Genomic DNA, 23,835 nt, shown 5'->3' on the forward strand with positions numbered 1-23,835 from the left:
GACCAAGAGCAGGTTGGATTACGTATTTGTTGTAGGGGGGTTCTGAATAATACTACTTGACTTTTTTGCTACTAATGGTCATGTTGTTCGTAAGGCAACACGCCTTGACTCTGTTCAGAAGGACTTGGGCAGAGGTTATTGCTGATGGTAAATTGGTGCCAGGGATGAAGAAGTTGCTGTCATCAGCAAATAGTAGAGGATACACTGAAGGGCCCAGGTCCATAACAAGATCATTGATATATAGGAGAAATAAAATCAGGCCTAGAACGGAGCCTTGCGGGACACCCCTCCTAACAGGTAAGAGCTGAGAGGATACTCCACCTAAGCTCACACTCTGTACCCTTCCATGTTAATCCCATGTTTTTTACTATAGGAATAAAAATTCTTCCCCCAACAAAACACGAGTCTTCCAAATTAACTTATTCCTCTGAGCTGATTTATGACCATAATCACTTTATTTATTGTTTTTGAATTGCCTTCATTCCGCCCTATATACTGTTAACAATAAAATAATAAAAGTTTTTAGTCTATTTTGAAACGAAAGGTTTCAATGAGAAGATATTCGTGACTCAATCCTCATTTGAGCTTAGAATGGTTGCTCTGTCTGTAAAATTACTCTAAAACCTGTATTTTTCGGGTCCATTTGACAATAAAAGTGGTAATGTAAAAAAAATACAAAACATTTACAGCTATTTCTGTTTTCTCTATAATTGATTCTAAAAATTATTCTCATAAGAAAATAGATAATGAAAAATATTATTCTCCTTGTCATGCATGTTCAAAAGGTGAGAGACTTGAGCTCTAGGCCACATGAAATTCTAAGTTTCTTTTTTCAAATTTCTAGTCACTTCTTATTCAAATAATCAATGTTTAAAAACTGCCTCCCCCATAAAAACTCTGTGTGTACCTGCTCCTTTTCACTATGCCGTCCTTAAATCGTGTATTTCTTATGATTATTTTCTATTGATTTCAACATTTATACAAGTTATAAACGTGTTCAAACTTAAAAAATAAGGTAATTGCTTCACTGGTGATTATATTAAAAATTCAAATAATAAATTAAGTAACACTGTGTTTTAAGAAGTTAAAAGTCCCAGACTTAGGACGACTCTTTGATTGCCAGGCTCTACCAATGTCTTAATGATGAATGCCCTACGGTGCTTAGGATCAGCTTAGATTAATTTTGTTTTGCATGATTGTTTTAATAGAAATCCTAGTAACTTGGTGATAGACAATGAAGGTGGTAGAAGGGTAGCTTTTCCCATTAGATATGCGGAACAGAATGTATAGGATATGAGGCCTCAATATAGCCGCACACACGTAGATTTTTTTTCGGCACCGATTTGCCAAATCGGCACCGAATTGCAAAGAAAACGCCAGCGATTCGAGTTTGAAGAATTTTCTAGTTTTCAGTTTTGATTTACAAAAACGACTTAAAATTTCATCGTGTTCATAAAAAAATATCCATCCTGAGGTGCTTTAATCGTCAATCGTTTCCTTCTTTTCAACAGGAAAATAAAATGAAACTAAATTTAGATTCATCATTTAGTAATTGATAAACTGCGTTGACTATTATAATTGTAATCGGATTAACGATACTTATTGACTAATAATGTTCCTACATCGGCCCTGCAGTGTGTTGCTACAGCAAGGTTCGGTCTCTGGGACCTGTAGTACTAAGCTAAGGTTAAACCCACTGCGCTACTGCAGGACACAGTTGACTATTATAAGTCCATGATGATTAATTTTGGAAATTTTGCGCAAAGGGCACAATTTTTGCACCGTTATCGTTTGCCTACTTAACTGCTGAAACCAGTGCCGAAAAAGTTACATTTGTCCGGCATCTAACCGATCCCGACGTCTACGTTATGGCCGTGATGTAAGAGTACAAGGCAGAATTTTCAAACTATTAAAACGCTGAAAATGAAAGTTCAAATTAGCTGCAACTTATTCCAAAGGTATGCATGTTAATTCCTTCAGGTCAAGTTAAGTTTAATTTACGGTAAATTTAATAAATCTTTAATATTAATTTAAGACTAATTAATTTACGTAAAGAAATATCTTTTGCATAAAAAAGTCAAGAATTTATTATTAGGAGAATTTTGCTGGTTTGTATCATTTCTTAGATTGGCTAATTATTTCTCATTTATAGGGGTAAGAATAATTGACCCCTAAAGTAAATTTTCAAACAATATGAGACTGCTCTCTGGGCTTTTCTGGAAGAAACACAAAAACAACCAAAGAGTTCTAGGCTACCATGTGATTCCCCAGTCAACACTTTCCATAAACAGTTACTACCATAACAGAGGCACATTATTTGGTAAACTTTTTGCATTTCATGTAATTGGCTTACAAATAAAGTGAACTTACCACTTGATACCTTTTTTATGCTCTTTCCAAATATAATCCTAATCATTTTTGTGGGAAATGAATTTTACCCCCAGCCCTATATATACCAATGCAGGGTATATATTTGCACATTAGGGGCTGGGTGGGGTAAAGTTTAAACTTACCAGTCATTCACATCAGAAATAAAATTTACCCCCACCCCCCTAATATGCTAGGGTAAGACACCCAGTAGTCGGCCACCTGCCTATTCTTGGAAAGAATGTAACTAACAGGGAACCTACCTCTAGGCTAATGTGCTTAGACAGTTTATTATGCTAGAAAGTTTTCATACATAGCTGGTTTCCCTGGTCACTATTAGATATCCATATGGATATCTAATAGTGACAACTATTCTAGCACTTGCAAAACCTCTAAAAGTGCATTAATTTTGCTCATGCTTTTATCTAGGATGTTTAAATCATCAGCATAATCTGAGTCCAGGAGACTTTTTCCTCCCCATTTGATTCCATGGTCTGCCAATGTCTTTCCTGTGCTCCTTAAGACAAAGTCCATCAAAATAATCCATATAAAGGGGGATAGAACACAATCCTGCTTAACTCCTGATTTAATAGAAAACCAGCTGCTAACCTAATTTCCTACCTTAACAACAGCAGTGTTATTCTTATACATAGCACTAATCACTTTAATGTATTTGTCTGGTATACCATAAAAGGATAAAACCTTTACTAAAGCTCTTCTATCAACAGAATTGAATGCTTGCTCATAATCTATAAAATTGAGGACCAAAGGTGTTTCATAACTCAGGCACTTCTCTATTATTAACCTAAGAGTGAAAATTTGGTCAGCACATCTTCTACCTTTTCTAAAACTGTGCTGTTCTTCTCTTAAAACTTTGTCTACAGCATCTCTCAGTCTAAAAAGTATCATATTTTTTATTTCAAGGATGTGGAGACTCATATTACTTTGCTTGAGCAAGCACCAGGGGCTGCTAGTAATCATGATCTGTTACAAAAGCTAATCAAATCTCAAGTAGAATCTCTTAAAGATGAAATGAACCAGCAACTTGAGAGCCATGTGAGAATATTGATTGCTGAAGATGGAGACAAACAAAGGCGCAAATTAAATATCATAGCATTCAGAGTAAGTAAGATCTTGCATCAGTGCAAGATCAGTAAGCTGTATTCTTTCCAAGCAGACTGTTTTTATGAGTGATGATTCCACAGCAGCATAGAGTGTAGGGAATGTAATGATATGGATAATAACTCACACAGCCTGAATAAAAGTTGCATGCATTGGATGAACAATGGTCTGAAAGTGGTCTTCAGTAATGTAGGTTGTTTAACATCAAAGCTCCATGAGATAAAATATGCTCTTTCAACAGAAAAAGCAGACATTACGCTTTGTGCAAGATTAAACCTAAATGGACCAATACTCCTCTTGGAGATACCCGATTATATCCTGGTCACCAACTTATCTAGAGAAGGAGGAAGAGGAATAGCCATGTACATCCAAAGCTCTCTGAAGGTAGGAAGCATAGATATTAATTCAGGTTATGAGCCATATATTGAACAAGTGTGGATATCTGTCCTCCTACCTTGTGGGCCATTTTACATTGGTTGCATGTATAGAAGCCTCAGTTCCCCTAGCCTTGAATCCTCTACTTGCTATGAGTACTTCAATTGATATTAAAATGAAGCTACAAGGAAACATAATTATTGTTGGTGCTTTTGATCTCCCAAATATTCAATGGGTCAATGGATTTGGTTTTTCTGAAAAAAAGACCATTCTTGGAGTGCCTATTTAATCATTCTTTCTACCAGGCAGTTAACTTCCCAACAATATATAGAAATGGTCAGAACCCTTTGCTACTTGATCTTCTACTAGCAAAAGACCAAGAGTCTATATTAAGCATCAAGCCCTACCACCATTTGGAGCTAGTGACCACATTGTCATAAGTTGCAGTTTTAGAATGTATCCTCAAAGACTAGAATTTACAGAACACATGTACACTGATTACAGTCTAATTCAACAGGAACTGACTCAATGTGATTGGTCTTTCATTGAGAATACAGATGTGGAAGAGTCATGGACAACTATGAAAAGAATATTATTGAAGGCTATTGAAAATTGCTTTTCTACAAAATGGAAAAGGAAACCAAAAACCCTCCCATATATCACAAAAGAAATCAAAAGGCTAGGAACAGAAAAAAGAAATACTGGAAGCTGTACACAAAGAATCAAAACCAGGCTGACTATTACACGAATTTTAAACAGGTGCATAACCAGCTGAGAAGTCTCACCAGAAATACCACCAAGAAGTATGAGGAATCAGTGGCAGCTGCAGCAAAAACTAACTCTAAGAAATTTTGGAGGTATGTGTCATTGGGTAAGCCTGGAAGGCATTCTGTCACTCAACTTGTAGAAGATGGATCAAAAATCTGCGACGCAAGGGAGATAGCTAATGCATTAAATACACAGTTCATTTCAGTATTCACAGTTGCAGATAATGCCCCACTTCCAGACCCCCCACAGTACGAAATTCATAAAAGTATGCCACCCATCAATATTACTAAAGTAGATGTAGAGACTCGACTAAAGAAAATTAACCCAAATAAATCAACAGGACCTGACAGAGTGCCCCCTCGGCTTTTAAAGGAGATGTATGCAGTAGGCCTACTATCACATCCTCTCACCCTACTATTCCAAAAGTCTCTAAATACTAAATCTATCTTACAAGATTGGAAGGAAGCATACATTACACCTGTTCATAAAGGAAGTTGCAGCTATCAACCAATTAGTTTCACCTCGGAAGTGGGAAAACTTCTTGAAGGCATAGTTAACTCAGCCATTATTGAACACCTAAATGCTAACAAGCTACTATCTCCTAGCCAACATGGCTTCCGCTGCAGTCAATCAGTTGATACTTACCTCATTGATGCATATGAGCATGTCACAGAACTTATGGACACGGGATCCCCAGTTGATATGATATTATTAGATTTAGCAAAAGTGTTTGATAAAATATGTCACAGGAGACTAAATTCTAAACTCCATGCAATAGGCCTCCACAATGAAGTCATTAATTGGACAATACAATTTCTTACCAACAGGAAGCAAGCGGTAAAATTACTTGGGGATGGTGGATCAATTTTCTTCTCAGAATCAGCAGCTGTAGAAAGCAGAGTACCCCAAGGCACGGTTTTGGGCCCAACTCTATTCAACATCTATATTAATGATGCATCTTCAGTCATAAAGAATAAGATATGCTTATATGCTGATGATTCCAAAATAATTGGTCCAATTTATGACCCTCAAAGTACCAAAGACATCCAAGCAGATCTCAACGTGGGCAAAAACCTGGTGACTAGAATTTAATATCCAGAAATGCAAGGTCATACACTTTGGAGCAAACAACCCTCTCAGCCAGTATTTTATGGAATCCAATGGTGGTTCAAAACAGCTACTTACAACCAGTCACTGTAAAAAAGGTCTGGGAGTCTTGGTTGATAACAACTTTAAATTCAACTTACACACGCAGTCTGCAGTAGCCAAGCCCAACCAAACTCTTGGTATAATAAAGAGAACGTTCTGTAGTAGATCTCCAGCAGTGATTACTAAGCTCCTAAAGGGCCTGATCCAACCAAAATTAGAATTTGGCATGGCCATTGCCACGCCAGTTAACAAGCTTGACCAATCAATTCTGGAATTGGTGCAGTATCGAGCAACAAAATGCATAAGGGGTTTTCAAAATTTGTCATATTCTACCAGGCTCCAGAGGCTCAATATACCATCTCTCACATACCAACGTAAGTGAGGGGATGTATTGATGACATACAAATTGATCTGCAACCACGATATCATCCCTGACTTATTCCAGTTAGATAGTTTGTCAAGAACAAGAGGGCACCCCCTTAAGCTCTACCGGATATGTCCTAATATCAGGCTGCAAAAAAAAATTTCTCCAACCGTGTGGTTGGCCTATGGAATTCCCTTAGCCAGAATGCAGTCATGTCCCCTAATATCAAAGCCTTCAAGTCAGCTGTTGACAGAGATCGGTGCAGCAAGCAATGTCGCACAGTTTGGGATCCACCCAATGAGCTGAGTCACCATCATCATTGACTGGCATCTACAGTATTCGTCTATATCGCTGGCAAGTGCGATTTAAGGTAATTCAAGGTGATATTACTAAGTAATTTGCTACCTACAGAGACCAGACTAGTGCCTCAATAATTACCACATTCACTTTTATCACCTTTCTTATAAAGTGGCTTAATTAAGGTTTTCCTAAAATCATTAGGTGATGTACTTCCCCTTTTTCAAAAATCATATTCAATAACCTTCAGTAACTTATTTCTAGCCTCAGAGCCACCATATTTAAGAAACTCATTTACCACCCTATCAGCACCTGGTGCCTTATTATATATTAATCCTTTTAGTACTGTCGCTAATTCTTCCTCACAAAACAAATCTTCCGTCACATCCAAGCTTTTTCATTTTCCTCTGTATCTTTTCCTGCAACTCTATCTCAGTTTAGCAAATTCTCAAAATGTTCTGCCCATCTCTCTTTACTTCTTTTCTTATTGCTAATTGTGGCCCCATTTCTATCTTTAACTGGGCTAAGTCCAGATTGACTACTCCCTCTCAATTTTTTAACATGCCAGTACAATATTTTACTATTATGTCTTCTAACTGCATCTTCCAGATCCTCTGCAATTTTATTCATGGCCTCCACTTCACACCTCCTCAGTTCATATTTTAATGCTTTCTTCACTTTCCATACATTCCTTTTGTTTTCACATGATCTATCACTCAGATAATTCTTGTACAAGTCCTTTCTCCTTTCTATTAAACATAAAGCTTTTTCACTAATATTTTTAGCTGTAGTCCTAGCTTTCTTCCCTAAGACACCTTCAGCACTTCACAAGTTATTTTTCTAAAATTTATTCCAACCATCTTCCACATTATCAAATTTTAAACTCTGAAGTTTAGTATTCAACTGTTCCTGGAAAGTTTCTCTCAAATTCTCATCCTGGAGTCTACCAACATCATAGCTTCCCTGGAGGTAGTTACCCTTCCAAAAATTCAGCTTTAAATTAGCTCTTGACACTGCTAGATGGTAATCCTTACTTTTAACATCAATAACAGCACTTATATATACCCTAGTATCTTGCATTGATCCTGCCAGTCTTTGGTTTACTATAACATAATCAATAGGGTTTGCTGTCTTACCGTCACATGAATACCATGTTAACTTATGAGCCATTTTATGGCCAAACACTCTATGGTTATAACTAGATTGTTATACCTACAAAATTGCAAAAGTCTGTATCCATTACTGTTTTCTTTTCCTACAAACAAATTTACCTAGGCTAGGATACCATCTATCCCTATTTCTATTGAGACCCTGTCTATTTGCTCCTGTAACTGTAATTAAAATTCATCTAAGTCACTAGTATCTCTGTCAGTCGGTTCTACAGGGGCATATACTACTATAACTGATACCCTGAACTTTTTAGTCATAAAATGAGCAATTGGTATTCTATTTTTAATACCTTCCCAGCCTAAACAAGACTTAGCAGCTTCCTTATTCATCATGAGCCATACTCCCTGTCTATGTAACCCATCCTTCCTGCCTGAGTAAACAAATTCTATATCACCTAATTTCATGCTTCCTACCCCTGGGATATGAGGTTCTAAAACTCCTAATAAGTCCAGTTCCAATTGTCTGAATTTTCCGGTCAAAATGTTGATACAATGATCATTTTTTTAATGTTGTTACATTCCAAGTCCCAATTTTCATGTTCTTTAAATCATTGAAATTATTTTGGCCTCAGGAAAAGTAATGATCCCGGATACCAGTGCAGGACGGAGATCACACATCTTCTCAAGTCTACACCAAAGTACTTAAGCCGGCTTAGAACCAGACAGCAAGAAGTCCCTCGGACCTCCATGAATGGAGGTTTTGTGCAATCCTGGGCCCATCTTGGTCACAACATGGTTTTCAGCACTTGGCAATGCTCTTCTATCAACAAGAGTCAAAATCCTGCACAGACAATCTTAAACCTATTTTCTCCAACTCATTATATATTCATGCCTACAAATATTATGCTACTACAGGGAGGCAGCCCATAGTAGATAAATCAGCTAGGAAGAGGTTTTTCAGCCCGAAGACGCCCGTCAAAACATACCAAGCCCAGAAGAATTGCCCATTAATCAGAATCCTATGCAAATACTGTGTTGTTTACTCGGCTATAATTTCTTCAAGGGGCACCACTCCTCAAGTGGGAATAGAGTTGACCTCCAGGTCCCCAGTCTTGGGGGCCTTCTTCCTCCTCTGCCTGTATTTATGACCCCATGAGGTTGCCCCAGTTTCTATCATGGACCCCCAGGGACAAGGTTCCCCCTTGGTCTGTACCTCCTATGGAGGTACCCTACATATCTGTAGGGCATTCCCCTATCGCCAACTAGGGACACGCTCAGTGGCCTAGGGGAGACCAGGAGCATAATTTAAAACAATAAAGCCGAAACAATAAAATGAAAGCAGGTTTCCGAAATGATGATAGAAATATATATACCTGAATTGGTATTTATATGGGTGGGGGTGAAATTCATTTCCAACAAAAATGATTATTATATTTGGAAAGAGCATAAAAAAGGCATCAAGTGGTATGTTTAGTTTATTCATAAGTCAATAATATGAACTGCAAAAAAATTACCCATTATGCTAATGAAGCCAGATATATAATTAGGGTATAATCAAAACTACAGGAAAATGTAAAGGTTGAGATAAGGGGCACATTAGCCTAGAAAAAAACCCTATAAAATTGTAAAAACTACTTAAACCCTAGAATAGTAAGCTTCCCAAAAAGTTATGTAGATGGTAAGCTTTTGTAAAACTTACTACTTGAAGAAACATTGACTTTTAAAACTCATCATTAAAGTAACCTATATTTTAAAAGTAAGTGGGAATTATCAAAAACAGATCTCCAAATAATGCCTTAAATAGGATAAAAGATTTATGTCGTTTCTTGGAATCACATGGTATGAAAGACTACATATGGTTCACTGCAGAATGGCTTTTTGAAGTGATTGCAAAAATTGGTGGTCATTTGACAAATGTGTACTGGGCAAAGGCTACAGGTCATTCTTTTCCCTTCCACAGATATCATTAAACATATTTCACCTGTCACCTCTGTTGTTTGACTGAAATCAAGTCTGATCAAGTGTGCAAAGTTAAGGTTTCTAGTCAAGTGGTCAAGTATGGCTGGGCCTACTGTTTGAACAGAATATGGTTTTACACCAGATTTGGAGATAGTGAGGAAGTAGATGACAACATTTGATGCATTCAGTATTGAATAGCCCATACAATATGCACAAGGGCCACCTGCTGGTCTGAAATTGAACTACACAATTGGTCAAATGTTTCAACACTGCCTTTGGTGTTATTATAGTATTCAATGATCTGAGACCTCTCAATTGAATGTGTGATACTGTTACCCTTATGGCAAGTTGACAGAAGCAGAACCTTTTTTGATAGCTTAGCAAGTTATGACACTAGAATCAGCTCCTGATTGAAACTGAACATTGAGGTTCATGTAATTCTTCCTTTGCTCACAAGCAGCTCTTCCAGAATATCCACCTTGTTTTTGTTTTTTTTTGTACAGTTTCTACTGTTGTCAGTTGATATGGTCTTTTCAGTAGTTCTGCTGTAAATGGAATTAATGTAAACCTGTTGTCAAGCATGACATTGCTATTTGTTCCCAGGATATGGGAACAAATAGGTTAAGTCAGAAGATAGCCAAATTCAGCATTTTCATATGCTATGCCTGACAAAATTTGCTACAAAGCTTGTAAATAATGTTAGAAAATTAATCTCACCTCATAGTTTAATGAACCTTAGTAATTACACAGTTTTAATAATAATAATAAAAAAAAAATCAGTTTTCCTGAGTCAGTGAAAAAGTTACATAGATGGTAAGCTTTTCTAAATTTTACTACTCACCCATAATGTCTCCCCAACCAGTTCAGATAATAAAACCTTGGTGACAGCACAAAAACTAACTAATCATAATTTTAGCATATATGGTAGGTGGGTTTGTGCAATGCATCCATTTCCATAGGAACTGCAAAAACATGTTTTGGTATTGTAGAATTTACAAATGCTTACTCTTCTAGGGTTAAACCATTGGTAGATAGTACAAGATTCCCAGTACTTGGCGAGCACCTAATCTTAGACAGAAATTTTGGTAAAAATCTACATTAGGGTTTATTGAGAAGGAAATATGCTTAGAAAACAATTCTTAATTCATAACATGCAGAATAGTCTAATTGCAGCTAACATATTTTGAAATCCTTAAATACTATGGTAATCATTCTACTAGAACATCAAGTGCTGTGTTGGGACACCAGAAGGAAACACAAGATTCATTAGTATAATGACCAGGATTAAACAGGGCTGCCCTTTGTTGATATTGCTGTTTGTACTGATAGCAGACTACATGCTCTAGGCTTGCAGCATTTATGGCATTCACCTAGGCTAGGAAAGAGAAGAATGGCAAACCTGGACTTTCGTGATGACATCGCCTGCTTGAGTCATGCAAAAAAAAACCTCCAAATTTCCATTAATTGCATAAAGGAATAAACAGGACAATTTCATGTGAGATTAAATGTTGATAGAACAAAGAGCATGGTGAGTAATGGCTTCTCCTAAGTTCAGAACAGTGGTGGCAATTCTAGAAAACTTAGGGAAGGGGGGCAAAATGTATTTTCAATGTTCAAGGTAATAGATTTGCTGTTTTTTTAAAAAAGATTCATAAACTTTTTTTATGAGAAAAATTGAAGAAACTGTTGACATGTGTTTGTATCTATAGAAGCAGGTCTTAGGGTACTTGGCAAGAATGGCATGTTAAAATAGGCAAATATAAAGCATAAGAAAATGCAGCTTTGATACTAATCCCCTATGGGTTTGATGGGGTTATCACTTCAAAGCATTTAAAGTTCAAAGGCCTTATATACAATTTGACATCTTAAATAATTTCTAAATTTATTAATTAATGTTTCAGTTCAAATTCTTTCACCACAAATTTCAGTAACAAATCTTCTGTGGTGTGTGCTTTGTATTTATATTGTTTTTGGTTTACTTCATTTGGTTGCTCAAACAGAGTCATCTGCTTCACAACAAATCCCTAAAAGATCATGAAGAATTGCTAGATTTGCCTCATTATACTACATAATGGGCTGTGCTTTGTTTCAATGTGATGCGCATTGATGATAGATGGCTTATAGAAATGGGAATGAGTTTGGTCGCAAGTAAATTTTTACTAATGTTTTCAGTTGGCACAATGAAAAAGGAAGGATGGTGCTCTTAAACTCTTTTTTTTAATGCAGAGAGCATTGATGCACAGGAATACTCTGAAAGTCAATATTTTTGAAAGTTATTATTTGTGGGAATAATTGAAAAGCAAAAAAACCCTCTGTTCTTCTCTGACCAACAAGAAATGATTTAAAAATTAAAAACTGCAATTACTGTAAACTTCAGTTGCAAAAAAGAAGCATGGAGAAGATGCTTACGAATGACAAGTCCCTTAGATTTAGGATTAAAAGCTTGTATGGAAACTTCTTTTTTCCTTTGTCTTCTACAGTCAATTGCTGTTCTATAACTGACATGTAAACCTTTTGGTTCGAATCCTTTGGTATAATCTTGGGGAATTTCACTCACTCCTCTCTTCTTAGTCCAGGTTTCAGTCTCAATCAAAGGAAGTTGGGTATATTTATTATTTAACTGCATTTGCATGATGCAGTATTAGTGCCCAAAAGTTTGCCCTCCTTTTCTTCATGTATGCTATAAGTGTATTTCGGGCGTATAAAGGAGTGTTCCGATCAATTTATGGGGGAGGGGGATTGTGATTTGGGAATTTTAATAGAAGGCTCTAAGATTTTAATGGCATTTTACCATGTTTTGCCAGGATTTTGTTTGTTTTAATAGATATTATTGTAAGTTCTCCAGTAGGTATCCCTGAGTAAAAATCCCATGATAAAATGTCCCTAATTTTCTGCTCAGGTATCTTGTGGAGGGAGGAGGAGGCGGCTGCAGCACTCCCTCCATTTCTTCCTGAAGCTGATGTCTTTTTCTTTTGTCACTTTTTTAGTATTTTATCTCATATTCCTTCCTAAAAAACTACCTTACTTGTACTTGTTGCACGTTCAAGCCGCATCCAGGCTCATCGTGGCGCCCAGCAGACGACGACAAGTTTCTTTCATGAGATTTCGCTCAAGGCTGGCAGGCTCCATAATTTCAAGCCAGTGACGATCCAAGCGTCGCCCAAATTTTCGGAAACCCCCAATAGGCTCTAGGTCAGCCTTGACTGTCGTAAGCCATGTTTTCTTCTGTCTTCCTGCTTTCTTCTTCCATATTGGTAGTGGAAGGCATTTGAGGCATTTTTTGGTGATATACTCTTCTGATCTCCACATGGTGTGGCCAAACCACCTCAGACGCCTCATTTTACAACATCAGAGACAAGTGGGTGATCCCCACCTCTTTGTTCGAGACTCTGTCTGAGAGGCGAATGCCTAGTATATGTCGCAGGCATTTGTGATGGAATACGTCCAAGTTTGACGCTTCCACTGCTTTCACTGACCATGTTTCACACCCATAGAGAAGAACAGAAAGTACCATGACTTTGTAGACTCGGAGTTACCGTACCCTTGTATATTCTTGACAGGCCGGATCAGGGTAGGCCAGTCATTTTGCTGTAATCATAACTATTTTGGCCATGTCCTCCTCTGTTTTTATCTATTCGTGGGTGTTTTTTTTATCTACCTTCATTAGGTCTACTTTTTGTATGAAAAGCCGCGGTTTATCTACATTCTAAATGATCGAATTTTGCTAGGGCGAGGGAGAGGCCAGAAATACGAAAATAATAAATTTTTCTAATTTGGCCTAAATTTTAATGGGAGAAAAGATGTTTCAAGAAGAGAGGGTCTACCCTCCCCCTGTACCAGTAGGTATTAACACAATATATTTTTGGTGTTAAATCAGAGAATAATTAGTAAAACTATTTATTTTAATACTACTGTTATGTGTTTATACATATTCCTTATATGTTCTTAAAAAATACGGAAATTAGCCTGCTTTAAATATTTTTTTTAAGGTCTCTGCTTCAGAAGTATATAGGATCAAGCAGTGGTTTTCACCAAAGTACTATTCTAGGAAGTGATTCTGAAGGAACACCTAATTCTAAGGGAAAAGAAAACAGTACAGGAAACCAAAGAGACAAAGGTGAGAACACTGTTATGCTTTAGCTTCGATCTGTGCTTTTAAAGTGTGTTCTGTAGAGCCACACTGCTTCTTGGGAAATTCTCGGGTTTACTGATCTCTAGCAAAATATCTCAGAAAAAATAACTGCTGCTGCTAATTGTGCGTCAATACATTTACAGAGCAAACGCTAATGATGAATGAGGGCTCCTTGCCTTTAAACATTGTTGATAGGTTCACTACAAAAGAACTTGGGAAACCCTTAATGTATATTTTGTCTTACCTTTACCTCCTTACCTTTACCTCCTTACCTTTACCTCCTCCTGTTCAATCCTTCCTCATGTTTCTTGGTAAATTTAGGTCATCTCCTTGTTCAGATGAGCTATCCTCCCCTTTCAATTCAGTTTACTTACTAATCTTTGTTTTTTCTGATTCTGTTCTGTGACTTTCTGTGGTGTTTTTTCAGTGATTTTCTTTATGATCTACTTCACTACATTCATGTCACTTACTAAGGGAATTACACTTTTCTTATCTTTTCTTAATGATCAAATGAGACCTCTTTGAAGGTTTTAAAAAGTTTTCTAGTTTTGACTTGTCTAAGTTGATTTTTAAATTGCTCACATTCATATTCTTTTTGTATGGTCCAGAAATTCTTGAAGTACTGAATTTATTATAAAAAGCATTTTAGGGTGGAAGGGCGGGAACATAAATGTACAATTTATTGTGCCGTCCAATACAGAAATAGGCCGAAATATTTTTGGATGGTTGTAGTGGCACCAATGGTAAAGCTTAGAAATTTCTTCCAATATCATCCTAGAGACATGGTTTACGAATCTTCAGAAATACAGTTTCTTAATTCCTTTCAATGATTTCTAGTGCAAAATTCTGCAGTTAAAAACGTTGAAATGGTCACTATTCTTTCTTTCTTAAAAACAGCTAAACTGTAGCCAATATTTCTGCACTGGGATCTCTCTGGGTTTCTGCCTTTGTGCTTTACCTCTGTCTCTTTCCTATTCTATATTTTTCTGTTTAATTTTGAAAGTATCTTTGTACTGAATGTTAACCATGGTTATCACGTCTCTTTGCTCAGAAGGTGTTTTGATTTTTCTGACCGGACAGCTCATTAAAAAAATTGCTTGTATTCAAAGATTGACCTACCTCCAATGCTTGATTTATCCCTATTTTGAGACCTTGACAACAAAAGGCGGAGACTCCTTTCTCTGGCGGTAAATTTTGACGATTATGCCCGAAATTGTACAGAAACTGATATTTCATGCCAAAAATATGATATTTTTAAGTAACAGACCTTCCTTGCTTCAAAAAATGAATTCATTCTTAAATGTGTCATTTTGCAGAAATAAGTTAATGGCAAAAATAAAAGGGAAAGATATAGTATGATTAATATATGATAAGCGGCTATGTATTTTCGTTTTTTTTTGTTTATTTGTATTTGTTTTTTTTATTTAGTATCAGCTGTAAAGACTAAACCCAAGACACATCGCATAAATATAAAGAAAGAAGCTGCTGTTCCTGATAGTGCAAAACTAGAAGCTGCTCAGAAAAGGCTACAAGCTCTGCTAAAAGGATTTCCTCAAGTGAGTTTATCTACAGTCTTTGTATTAAATATTGTTATTTTATTTTGTTCATATTATTTTTGCATGATTGTCCCCATTTGACTAATCGTATTTTCCAAAATAGCTATAAACGTTCCTTGATATTCCTTTGAAGAAATCAGTAGAAGGTTCCTGTGGGAATACTTTTTCGTTGAAGCACCGTGTTGGACAAGTTATTCTTTAATCGGCTGGCTCTTTGCCCAATTAAGACATTTGTTGCAGTGGGATCCTATGTGACCTAACATGGATTGTCAGAGCTACCTATTCAGTTACCAGGATGCTATGGGCTCAACCTCCAATGGTACAAATCCTTCTTCACATCTGTGTCAACAGCTTCCGTTGTAGATGGTAACTGACTTTCAAGATCCGTGTCAGTATAGTTAAGTATATTGAAGTTGTCTGCACCAGCGCCGTAATCAAATATATTGGAAATTATTTGAAATGTAATACACTCCCTAAACCTGAAATAAATTAAACTGAAAAAAACGCTAAATAGCGAGTTTTGCTGTAAGTACGGACTGACCATAATTTTACAAACAAACTGTCCTTCCCTCTCAGGTCAAAAGTTTCCAGGAGGAGGTTCACCTCGATCCGAAATTTTTGTCCGACCCGTAAAAAGGTAACAAAATATAAACAAATGTTTGATGCGTTTTTAAAAGTAAATATTGAAAAATTGAATTGAATATTAAAAAAATGGGAAACTTGAAGTAAAGATTGGAAAATTGAAGTTAAAATTGAAAAATATTGAAAAATTTTCAATATTTGCAAAGAAGGTCGCGGGCCTGTTTGTGCATTTAATATACACTGGGTTTCAGTTATGCTAGGGCTGCTGCTCTATTATATTTTTTCCAAGATCTTTGTACTTCAGCCCTGAGCTTGGGATCGTAGGAAAGTTTGTATATTAATAATAACCTTCAAAAAATATATATATTATCATTTTTATTTAAAAAACAAAAGCCAAGTTTTTGTTGCAAATTATTATTCCACATATTTAGATTTTATTTTAGAACCTGGCATTTTTTTGCAAGTGAATCTTGGTGCATTGTGAAATTCTTACTGGCAACCCTGATTTATCCTTGTTATGTGGTTAGTGCTGGGTTCTAGAATGTATTTCCATATAGTTTTCCCATTATTACTAAAGATGTCATGTGCAGTGTTTTTATTTTAGTATTTTTGAGTATTTATTTATTACTAGTAAGTAAGAAAAAATCTAAACTGAAAGTTTCATCGTAAATAAATTAATCTCATATTATGTTTATGCTTAATTCCAGGAAGAGACCACAGAGACAAAAATAAACTTGGCACGACCAAAAAGCAAATTGCAGAAGAAGAAAGCAGATAAAAGTATATATTTTTTTTACTTTCATGTTTATATAATACAATATTTATTATATAATACAATATTTATTTATATAGTACAATATTTATATAATACAATATTATTTAGTTGTTTATATAATAACAACTAAATCTTAGCTCCCTGTTTCTGCTGAATGTTGCTCTAAAAATACAAAATTGTATGTGCAAAGAAAAATATTTCCTACAGAAGTTTAAAAATTGAATTTTTTTTTCAAGGAAGTGTTCAGAGGTTTCATACTTTGTATTTGCTTCTTGCATCGAAACAAATGGGTTCTGTCCAGTTTTCAACGGGGCTGAAAGCGTAGGTAATTTGATAAATGCCCAACTGCTGAATAAAATATCGTAAATAATGTCCATGTGAAATATTGGTGACAATATGAATAATGTGACAATGATTACTTTTTCCAGAATAGATATATACTGTGCTGCAGCTGCTTCTTCTCAAGAAGCTATAAAGATAACCATAGAATACTGGTAGATTTGTGTACGACTGATGCTAAAAAAATTGTTTATAAAATACGAATAATGAAAACTAATTTAGTAGACCTCTTAAATAATTTTATTTTGTGTAGTCTGGGCTGGATGACCATAAGATTTACGACGAAATTTCTAAAAACGGGAAAATTTACATATCTTTCTCGTACATATCTCTCTGCAGCTTATCCATGAAATATTCACTATGCATTGCAGATATGAAGCTCTTTAAAAAGGAAGAAACGTTCTCTCCTTGTTCGGGGGCTGTCACTTTAGGACTATGTCACTTTTGAGTTTAAGTCAAACCCACACACATTTGTTTAGTAACTTCTTTTTTTATTTCCCAAGGGCAGGTAAAATTCATTCTTTTTGCTAGCATACCCCTAATTCAAGATACTTACTTAACACACAGAAAACACAAGCATATGATAATTTAGGAAGAATATCAAATATAAGTTCATTTTAATTGAAACGCCCACAAAAGTTTATTCTCTGAAGTATCAGACCTTATTCCCTTATATTAGGAACAATTTCAAATCCCTCCGTAGGTTTTCGACTATGCTTTAATGTATTATATGAAAGTTGTTACAATAGAATTTTTTTTTATTTCATTTTTTTTAGTTCTAGTTTTAGAGAGTCAAAATTAACTTCTTACCATTTGTTTGACAAAACCTTAGTTTTTCACTAAACCTAGAATTTCTAAAAAAAAATCACTAAATGAAAAGAAAAATACCTTGTGCTCAAAGATCAATCTCAAATTGAGGAACTGAAGAGAAATTAGACGTATATTTAGAATCGAATAATATTGCAAACATTATTTATATTATATTACATTTTATTAATTATTTATTTATTAGGTTTAGTTTTAGAGAGTTATAAAAAATTCGTATCATAATTCGTAGCATTTGTTAGACAAAACCTTAGTTTTTCGCAAGCAAATCTAAAATATTGGAATGAAACTTCAAACTCCTATTCTTTACAGGCAATTTTCTGTAATTAATGGTCTCTGATTTTTCGTTATATACGAACAGCGTAATAACCTTCTAAAAATGGTAATCATATTGAATACTAACAGAAGATACCGAGTCCATGGAGAATAAGTACTATGTGATTTTCCTGAACAGACTAAATTCGCGTGAAAACTGAAAAGAACTTTGGCGGAATTTTAGCACAATTAAAAGCTAGTTAAAATTAATATCTTAATTTATTTTAAGTCTGTGAAACTTTTGTCAAGTTGTTGTTTTTTTTTGACCATGGGAAAGATAGGAAATGTAAAAACTTAAGAAGTATTTAATGTTTTTGTGCTAACTCGTACCTTTTTAATGCCTTCAGTAATTTCAGAAACAAACAATTAAACTGTAAGTTCTACCGAATTCCGCAGACTTCTGAGTTCTACAGAATTCAACTTAAATGCAATCTTTCCGAGACGGCTTGTCTGTTTGAATGTTTCCCCGCTGGCTGGGCATGGAGTTTTTATGCGTTTTTTTCTCCAGAAGAGCCTTTTTTCTCTTTTTTAGTACAAATTGCGCATCCTACTGTACTTTAAAAGCAAAATAAATATTCTGTAAAACATTTGTCAAGTCTTTTTAAATATGCCCTATACAAAAGATAGGACAAGTAAAGACTTAAAGAAGGAGTGTTTGTACAGCTAATCATTTTTTTTATGGCAAAGTTCATATTGATCACACACTTCAGTAATTTCAGAAATGGCTTATTGAGCTTTCTATATGCTTTATATGAGCTTTCTTTCTATAATTCTATCAAAGAGACTTTCAAATTGAAAGAAAAGCCTCCCTGAACTGCAGATTTTATTTTCATGAACATATCAGCTGTAGTAATTCAGAAATTGTTATGTTACAGGATGTAAACATGTCATGTAAACACAGTGGCTATACATTTAAGCAGAGATACTGGTGATATTTTTATAAAGTCTGTTTATGATAATTTAATCAAAATAGATTTAGCTCAAATTCTTTCTCAAGAAAAAAAATGATAAATTAATAGTTTTCATACAAATCGCTAGTGAAAGGCTGCATTAATCGCAAGGAAAAAATTCATACCCCATGCAGTTTTCAAATGGTCTTCCATTTTTTTTTTGCCACTATTTCAGTCACTATTTTGCTTCCATCGTTGTTATGTATATATAAATATGTATATATATATATATATATATATATATATATATATATATATATATATATATATATATATATAATATATGTATATATACATATATATATATATATATATATATATATATATATATATATATATATATATATATATATATATATATATATATATATATAAAATTATTTCTTTCCAAAGTTAAGGCTCTTAACGAATTTTATCTAACTCGTGACCTATCTAGATCGGTTTTTCAGGCCAGAAAATCCCAGAATGCCAATATTCCCTAAAAAATACAGAGCCGTTTTCGAAAAAAAAATACATACATACGTAAATAACCATACAATTATTGCCCGTTTAAAGAGATAAAATATATGTTTCTTGTTTCTTTTTCTAGCATTGAAGGGGCCTAGCGGAGGTCTTTGATGAAATTTCTGTTTCTAATTTTCGTTTTAATCATTGGTTGAAAATTACCCTCGCTTGGTTCTGTCTTTTTTTTAATTTTTTTTTGTGCGTACAAGATGTTAATTTTTCAGGAGAGTAGATAGAATAAAATCATGTTTTTAGATTCCTTTTTTTTACTTTTATTAGCAAAACTTTGCTTGTGCAACTACAATTTTTACATGTATCAAAATTACGGCAAAAAGGAATTTTCATATCGAAACTTTTGGTTTTTTGATTATTTCTACGGCTAAGAAGAGAAGATCAAACATGTTTTGGAAGAAATTGAAATTTATAAGTTCCTTGAGAACCAAATAAATATAGAAAATAATTTTAATGTGTTACGTCTAATAATGTAGGCTACGAATCTCGAACCATTTTATTCATTATGAACAGATCTTATTTTGAATTTCTAATAATAAATGTTTAACATGTAGACAAACAAAAAGAAAAGAAAACATATTTTTCAGATATCAATCAATAGAGACATGGGGAATCAATAGAGACATGGGGAACATGTATTTATAAAGTTTTTGGTGGTTTAAACTAGGTCACTGGTGAACCAATCAAGACCCCAAAGTAAACCGCTTCGCGAGAAGGTTAATTTACTACAAGAATGGGATTTTTCAACAAAATAATTGAGATGGCTGTCATCATTTGCTACATTGATTTTAGTTTCATTCTGAATTTAACAGAAGTAGTTTAATTTTAAATTTGTGTGGATAAACTAGCTTATCTAATTCTTACTACGTTCAAGTTTTTGATTTTTTTTTTCATCGGACGGATTAATCTGGATTTTAATTCTGGCAAGAACAAAATTAATATAATAACTTTAGTAGTCAAAATGAACCATACTACGGATTAACCACATTTTTTTTTTATAGTTGAATAGACAAATGGTCATTAGAGAAGGGATGGAGGTTGACTTTGGGTCGAACTAAGATCCGGAACTTTATAAAATAGTTGCTAAAACGGGAAAATGCTCCTAAAAATGACGTGAAGCTGGGGTTTTCTCTGGTCGTGACCTTCCTAGAAAGTCTCTTGGTTTCCTAAAAAATTGAGGCGAAATCTTGTGTGTCAACGAATAAAAAGGGCTGAAAGGGTGCTTTTCTTCTTAAAATGAGAGAAGCTAATAAAATTTTTATAGTTTATAAAAAATGAAAAGACAGAAATGGCTGTGAGATATTTTAAGAAAAAGACCTATGAATGGATGACTATCTTTGTGCATCCTTGCCATAAGTTTCTGTGGCCTTCCCTCGCTGACTTTTGACGATTTCAGTAAAGTAGCCTTTTATGACTATCTAGAGACAACTCTTAGATATTTGGCTTCGATAAAATTAAAACTCATGCGGCTCATATTTAAACATGGTATGTAATTATGTCACCAATTCAACTAAAGATTCTTTTAGCATCACCAATTGAAGCAGCTGCTAAAGGAGTTGCAGATGTTCTAAAGGGAACTAATGATAAAGACGTCGTCAAGCAGGAACTTTTGGCTCGTGTCCAAGTCGCTGAACGTGGCTTACCTGCTTATGACAAAGAGTAAGTTTTATTTTACTGCGATTCTACAACGTATAATATTTGTGTGTATATCATGTGTGTGTGTGGGGGGGGGGTCAATCCCCCTATTTTTTAAATCCCCCTAAATTAATTTTTAGGTTTCTTGTGCCCTAAAATTTTGCTTGATTTTTTTTTGTCCCTTTTTTATGGAATTTGGCTGCCTTCTACTTTAAATGATTTTAAAGTGCGTTTCAAGGCTCCTTTTTTCTGTAAACAATTTAACTATTTTAACTATTTCCATCGGAGGCTTCGATATCATGGCAGATTAATGTTGTTTTCCTATAATAGTTGTATTTATATTAGGTATAAATTTTTTAGTTGTATTTTTATTTACAATTTAATGTTTCCGATTCTTGAAGATATGTGGATATCTCATTTAAGGCACTTGCGTGCGAAAAAGAGTGACTGGGTCCTCTGCCCTTGTGCCTTCCCCTCCCCAAAAGGAAGAAAATTGCCAAAACTTGAACAAATTTTCTAGTAACTAAATCATTAAATAATAGTTAAAATATTTTAAGTACAATATGAAAGTACATAGTATCTAAGTATTGCATTCCAGATGGGGTTCAGACACCTTTCTTTTTTTTTAGGGGGAAGGGGAAGGGGGGTAAAGCTGTGTCAATGATATCTTTGTTTCTATTACAAAATTCAAAATATGTACCCCTCCCCCTCCTAAGTATTTCCCTGTCTCTGCCACTAGCTTAAAGAAAACATTGATCAATATCAGACGATTCAAGTTCAAATGAACGAGGCTGGTATCACAAAATTCAATATTTTGAATTCTTTATTCGTCTTTATTGATGTGTGATTTGTTTTATTACAAAAAATATTTTGACCCCATTTTTCGTCTTCATTGATGTGTGATTTGTTTTATTACAAAAAATGTCTTCACTTGTTCGTAGAAGCCAAGAGGATGGCAGCAATTTTCTTCAATTTGACCAAACTTGGATCCGTCAAAGATTTTTGGTCTCAAGCTCAACATTATTTAGTCCAAATTGTTCTTCGTCAAAATATTTTTTAAAGGATTTTGAAGGCCTTGACTAAAAAATGCCTTGACAAATAAAAAAGATATATAAGGTGGAAAAAACAGCTTCGTACGTTTGTGCTGAGATCTGGTGTGTAGCTGGCTCTGGCTTCAATTGTTGGAGTGCGAGAAGTGTGTTAGAGGACCATCATAGTGCTCAATTATTGTGTTTTTGGTGTTTATTGAAGTTCCGTTCTGGGGATTAAAATTTATGGTTTAAAAAAATTTGATTGCGAATGAGGTCTACCTTCGTTTCGCCGAACTCTGCACAAGCATCGAATTATAACATTGCATCCAAACTGAAGTAAATTAAAGCATTGGTCCCCCCCCCCCCAAAAAAAATAATATCAACGAATAAAGCCACTGCAACAAACGACAAGGAAAAAAGAAGAAACAAGACTTGATATCTTTTGCGAAGGCCCCTATAACAGCTGTAACAACTGTGGTCGATTGTTCACAGTTGCGGAGCAACACAAGTGACATATCTATCGGATAGGACTTTAACCTTCTACAGTTGCCACAAAAGTTCTAGATGCTAATCCATACCAAATCTAGTCGAAATTGTCAGGTCTTTTGTCAGCCTAAACTGTCACTAATAACGCTGTTTGAAACGAATATGCTACTGTATAGCTTTTACACCGTTCAGTCAAGATTAAGTGCAAGTTTTTTGCCATATGTGTCCAAATATCTTTTCCAAATGTATTGGGAATAGACAACGAGATATTAAAATTTAATTTATAATAAGGGGAACTTTGACCCCTGAGGTTGGGTATTCTCCAGTATGGTGGATAGAGGTTGCTATGACGAGATACGGAGGGCTATTATTTGAATTTAACTTCTTCTAGATTATGCCTACCTTCATCCCCTCCCCCCGCCCGCGAAGGGTATTCAAGCATGGGCCCACTACTTCAACATATTTGATTTCTAGCAGGGTGTTAGAAATTTCAATCTTGGGATTAAGTAAGTTAAGTGGAAACCTAATTTCAATAGAAATTAAATAGTCATTACTTATGGATGTCGATGACAAGAACGTAGCCTTTTCATCATAGACGTTTGATCTAGCGAAGACGTTTGATCATAGCTTTGTTCGTTGACCGGTTTTTGTTGAAAAAGTTCCGGCAGTCTGCCTAGTAATCAAGTTTAATATAAGAGATGCAGAAGATGCAGAGATGTAGAATCCTTCCTCTCCTCCCACAAATATTGCATTTGATATCAGACTACTAGAAGCAACACTTTGAGCCAAGCTTTTACTTCCTACCATGTTTGTTTGGGATCCGACGTACCCTTTGGGCTGGTATGATTATGGCTAGAAGTTAGCTAACCGCCCCTCCTCTCTTTTCATTTCCCACAGACGTCAAGTCGATTTCTGATCCTCAATAGCCATTGTTAAAAGATTACCTCTGCTCCTTTGCCCGGATGTTGCAAATCTAGTGAAAAAAGAAATGACGCCTTAAGATTGTTATTGGCTTTGCGGCGCCTAGGTTTTTTTACAACACAACTCAGACTCGCATATTTATGTTATGTGCGGCCATTACTCGAGTACACATGCCCAGTCTGGGGCCCACAAGTGCACAATACTGAATACCTTAGTAGTAACATCGAAACTGTGCAGACACGTGCTACAAAAATCATACTCG

General features: G+C 35.1%; 1 protein-coding gene across 1 annotated transcript in view; it reads left to right on the top strand.

Annotated features, from left to right (window-relative positions):
• Window positions 1–1,898: 1,898 nt before the first annotated feature.
• mRpS31 (mitochondrial ribosomal protein S31) overlaps window positions 1,899–23,835 on the top strand; it is a 44,129-nt gene continuing 22,192 nt past the window's right edge. The window contains exons 1-5 of the mRNA XM_089107994.1: window positions 1,899–1,958; window positions 13,500–13,627; window positions 15,071–15,198; window positions 16,488–16,560; window positions 21,027–21,159. Of these exons, the coding sequence (XP_088964120.1) occupies window positions 1,924–1,958; window positions 13,500–13,627; window positions 15,071–15,198; window positions 16,488–16,560; window positions 21,027–21,159 (497 nt within the window). The 5' untranslated portion in view covers window positions 1,899–1,923. The remainder of the gene's footprint in view (window positions 1,959–13,499; window positions 13,628–15,070; window positions 15,199–16,487; window positions 16,561–21,026; window positions 21,160–23,835) is intronic.

This window comes from Artemia sp. Qi Xiang Cuo, chromosome 2, assembly GCF_049724085.1.
Source record: "Artemia sp. Qi Xiang Cuo chromosome 2, ASM4972408v1, whole genome shotgun sequence".
NCBI classification, from domain to species: Eukaryota; Metazoa; Arthropoda; class Branchiopoda; order Anostraca; family Artemiidae; genus Artemia; species Artemia sp. Qi Xiang Cuo.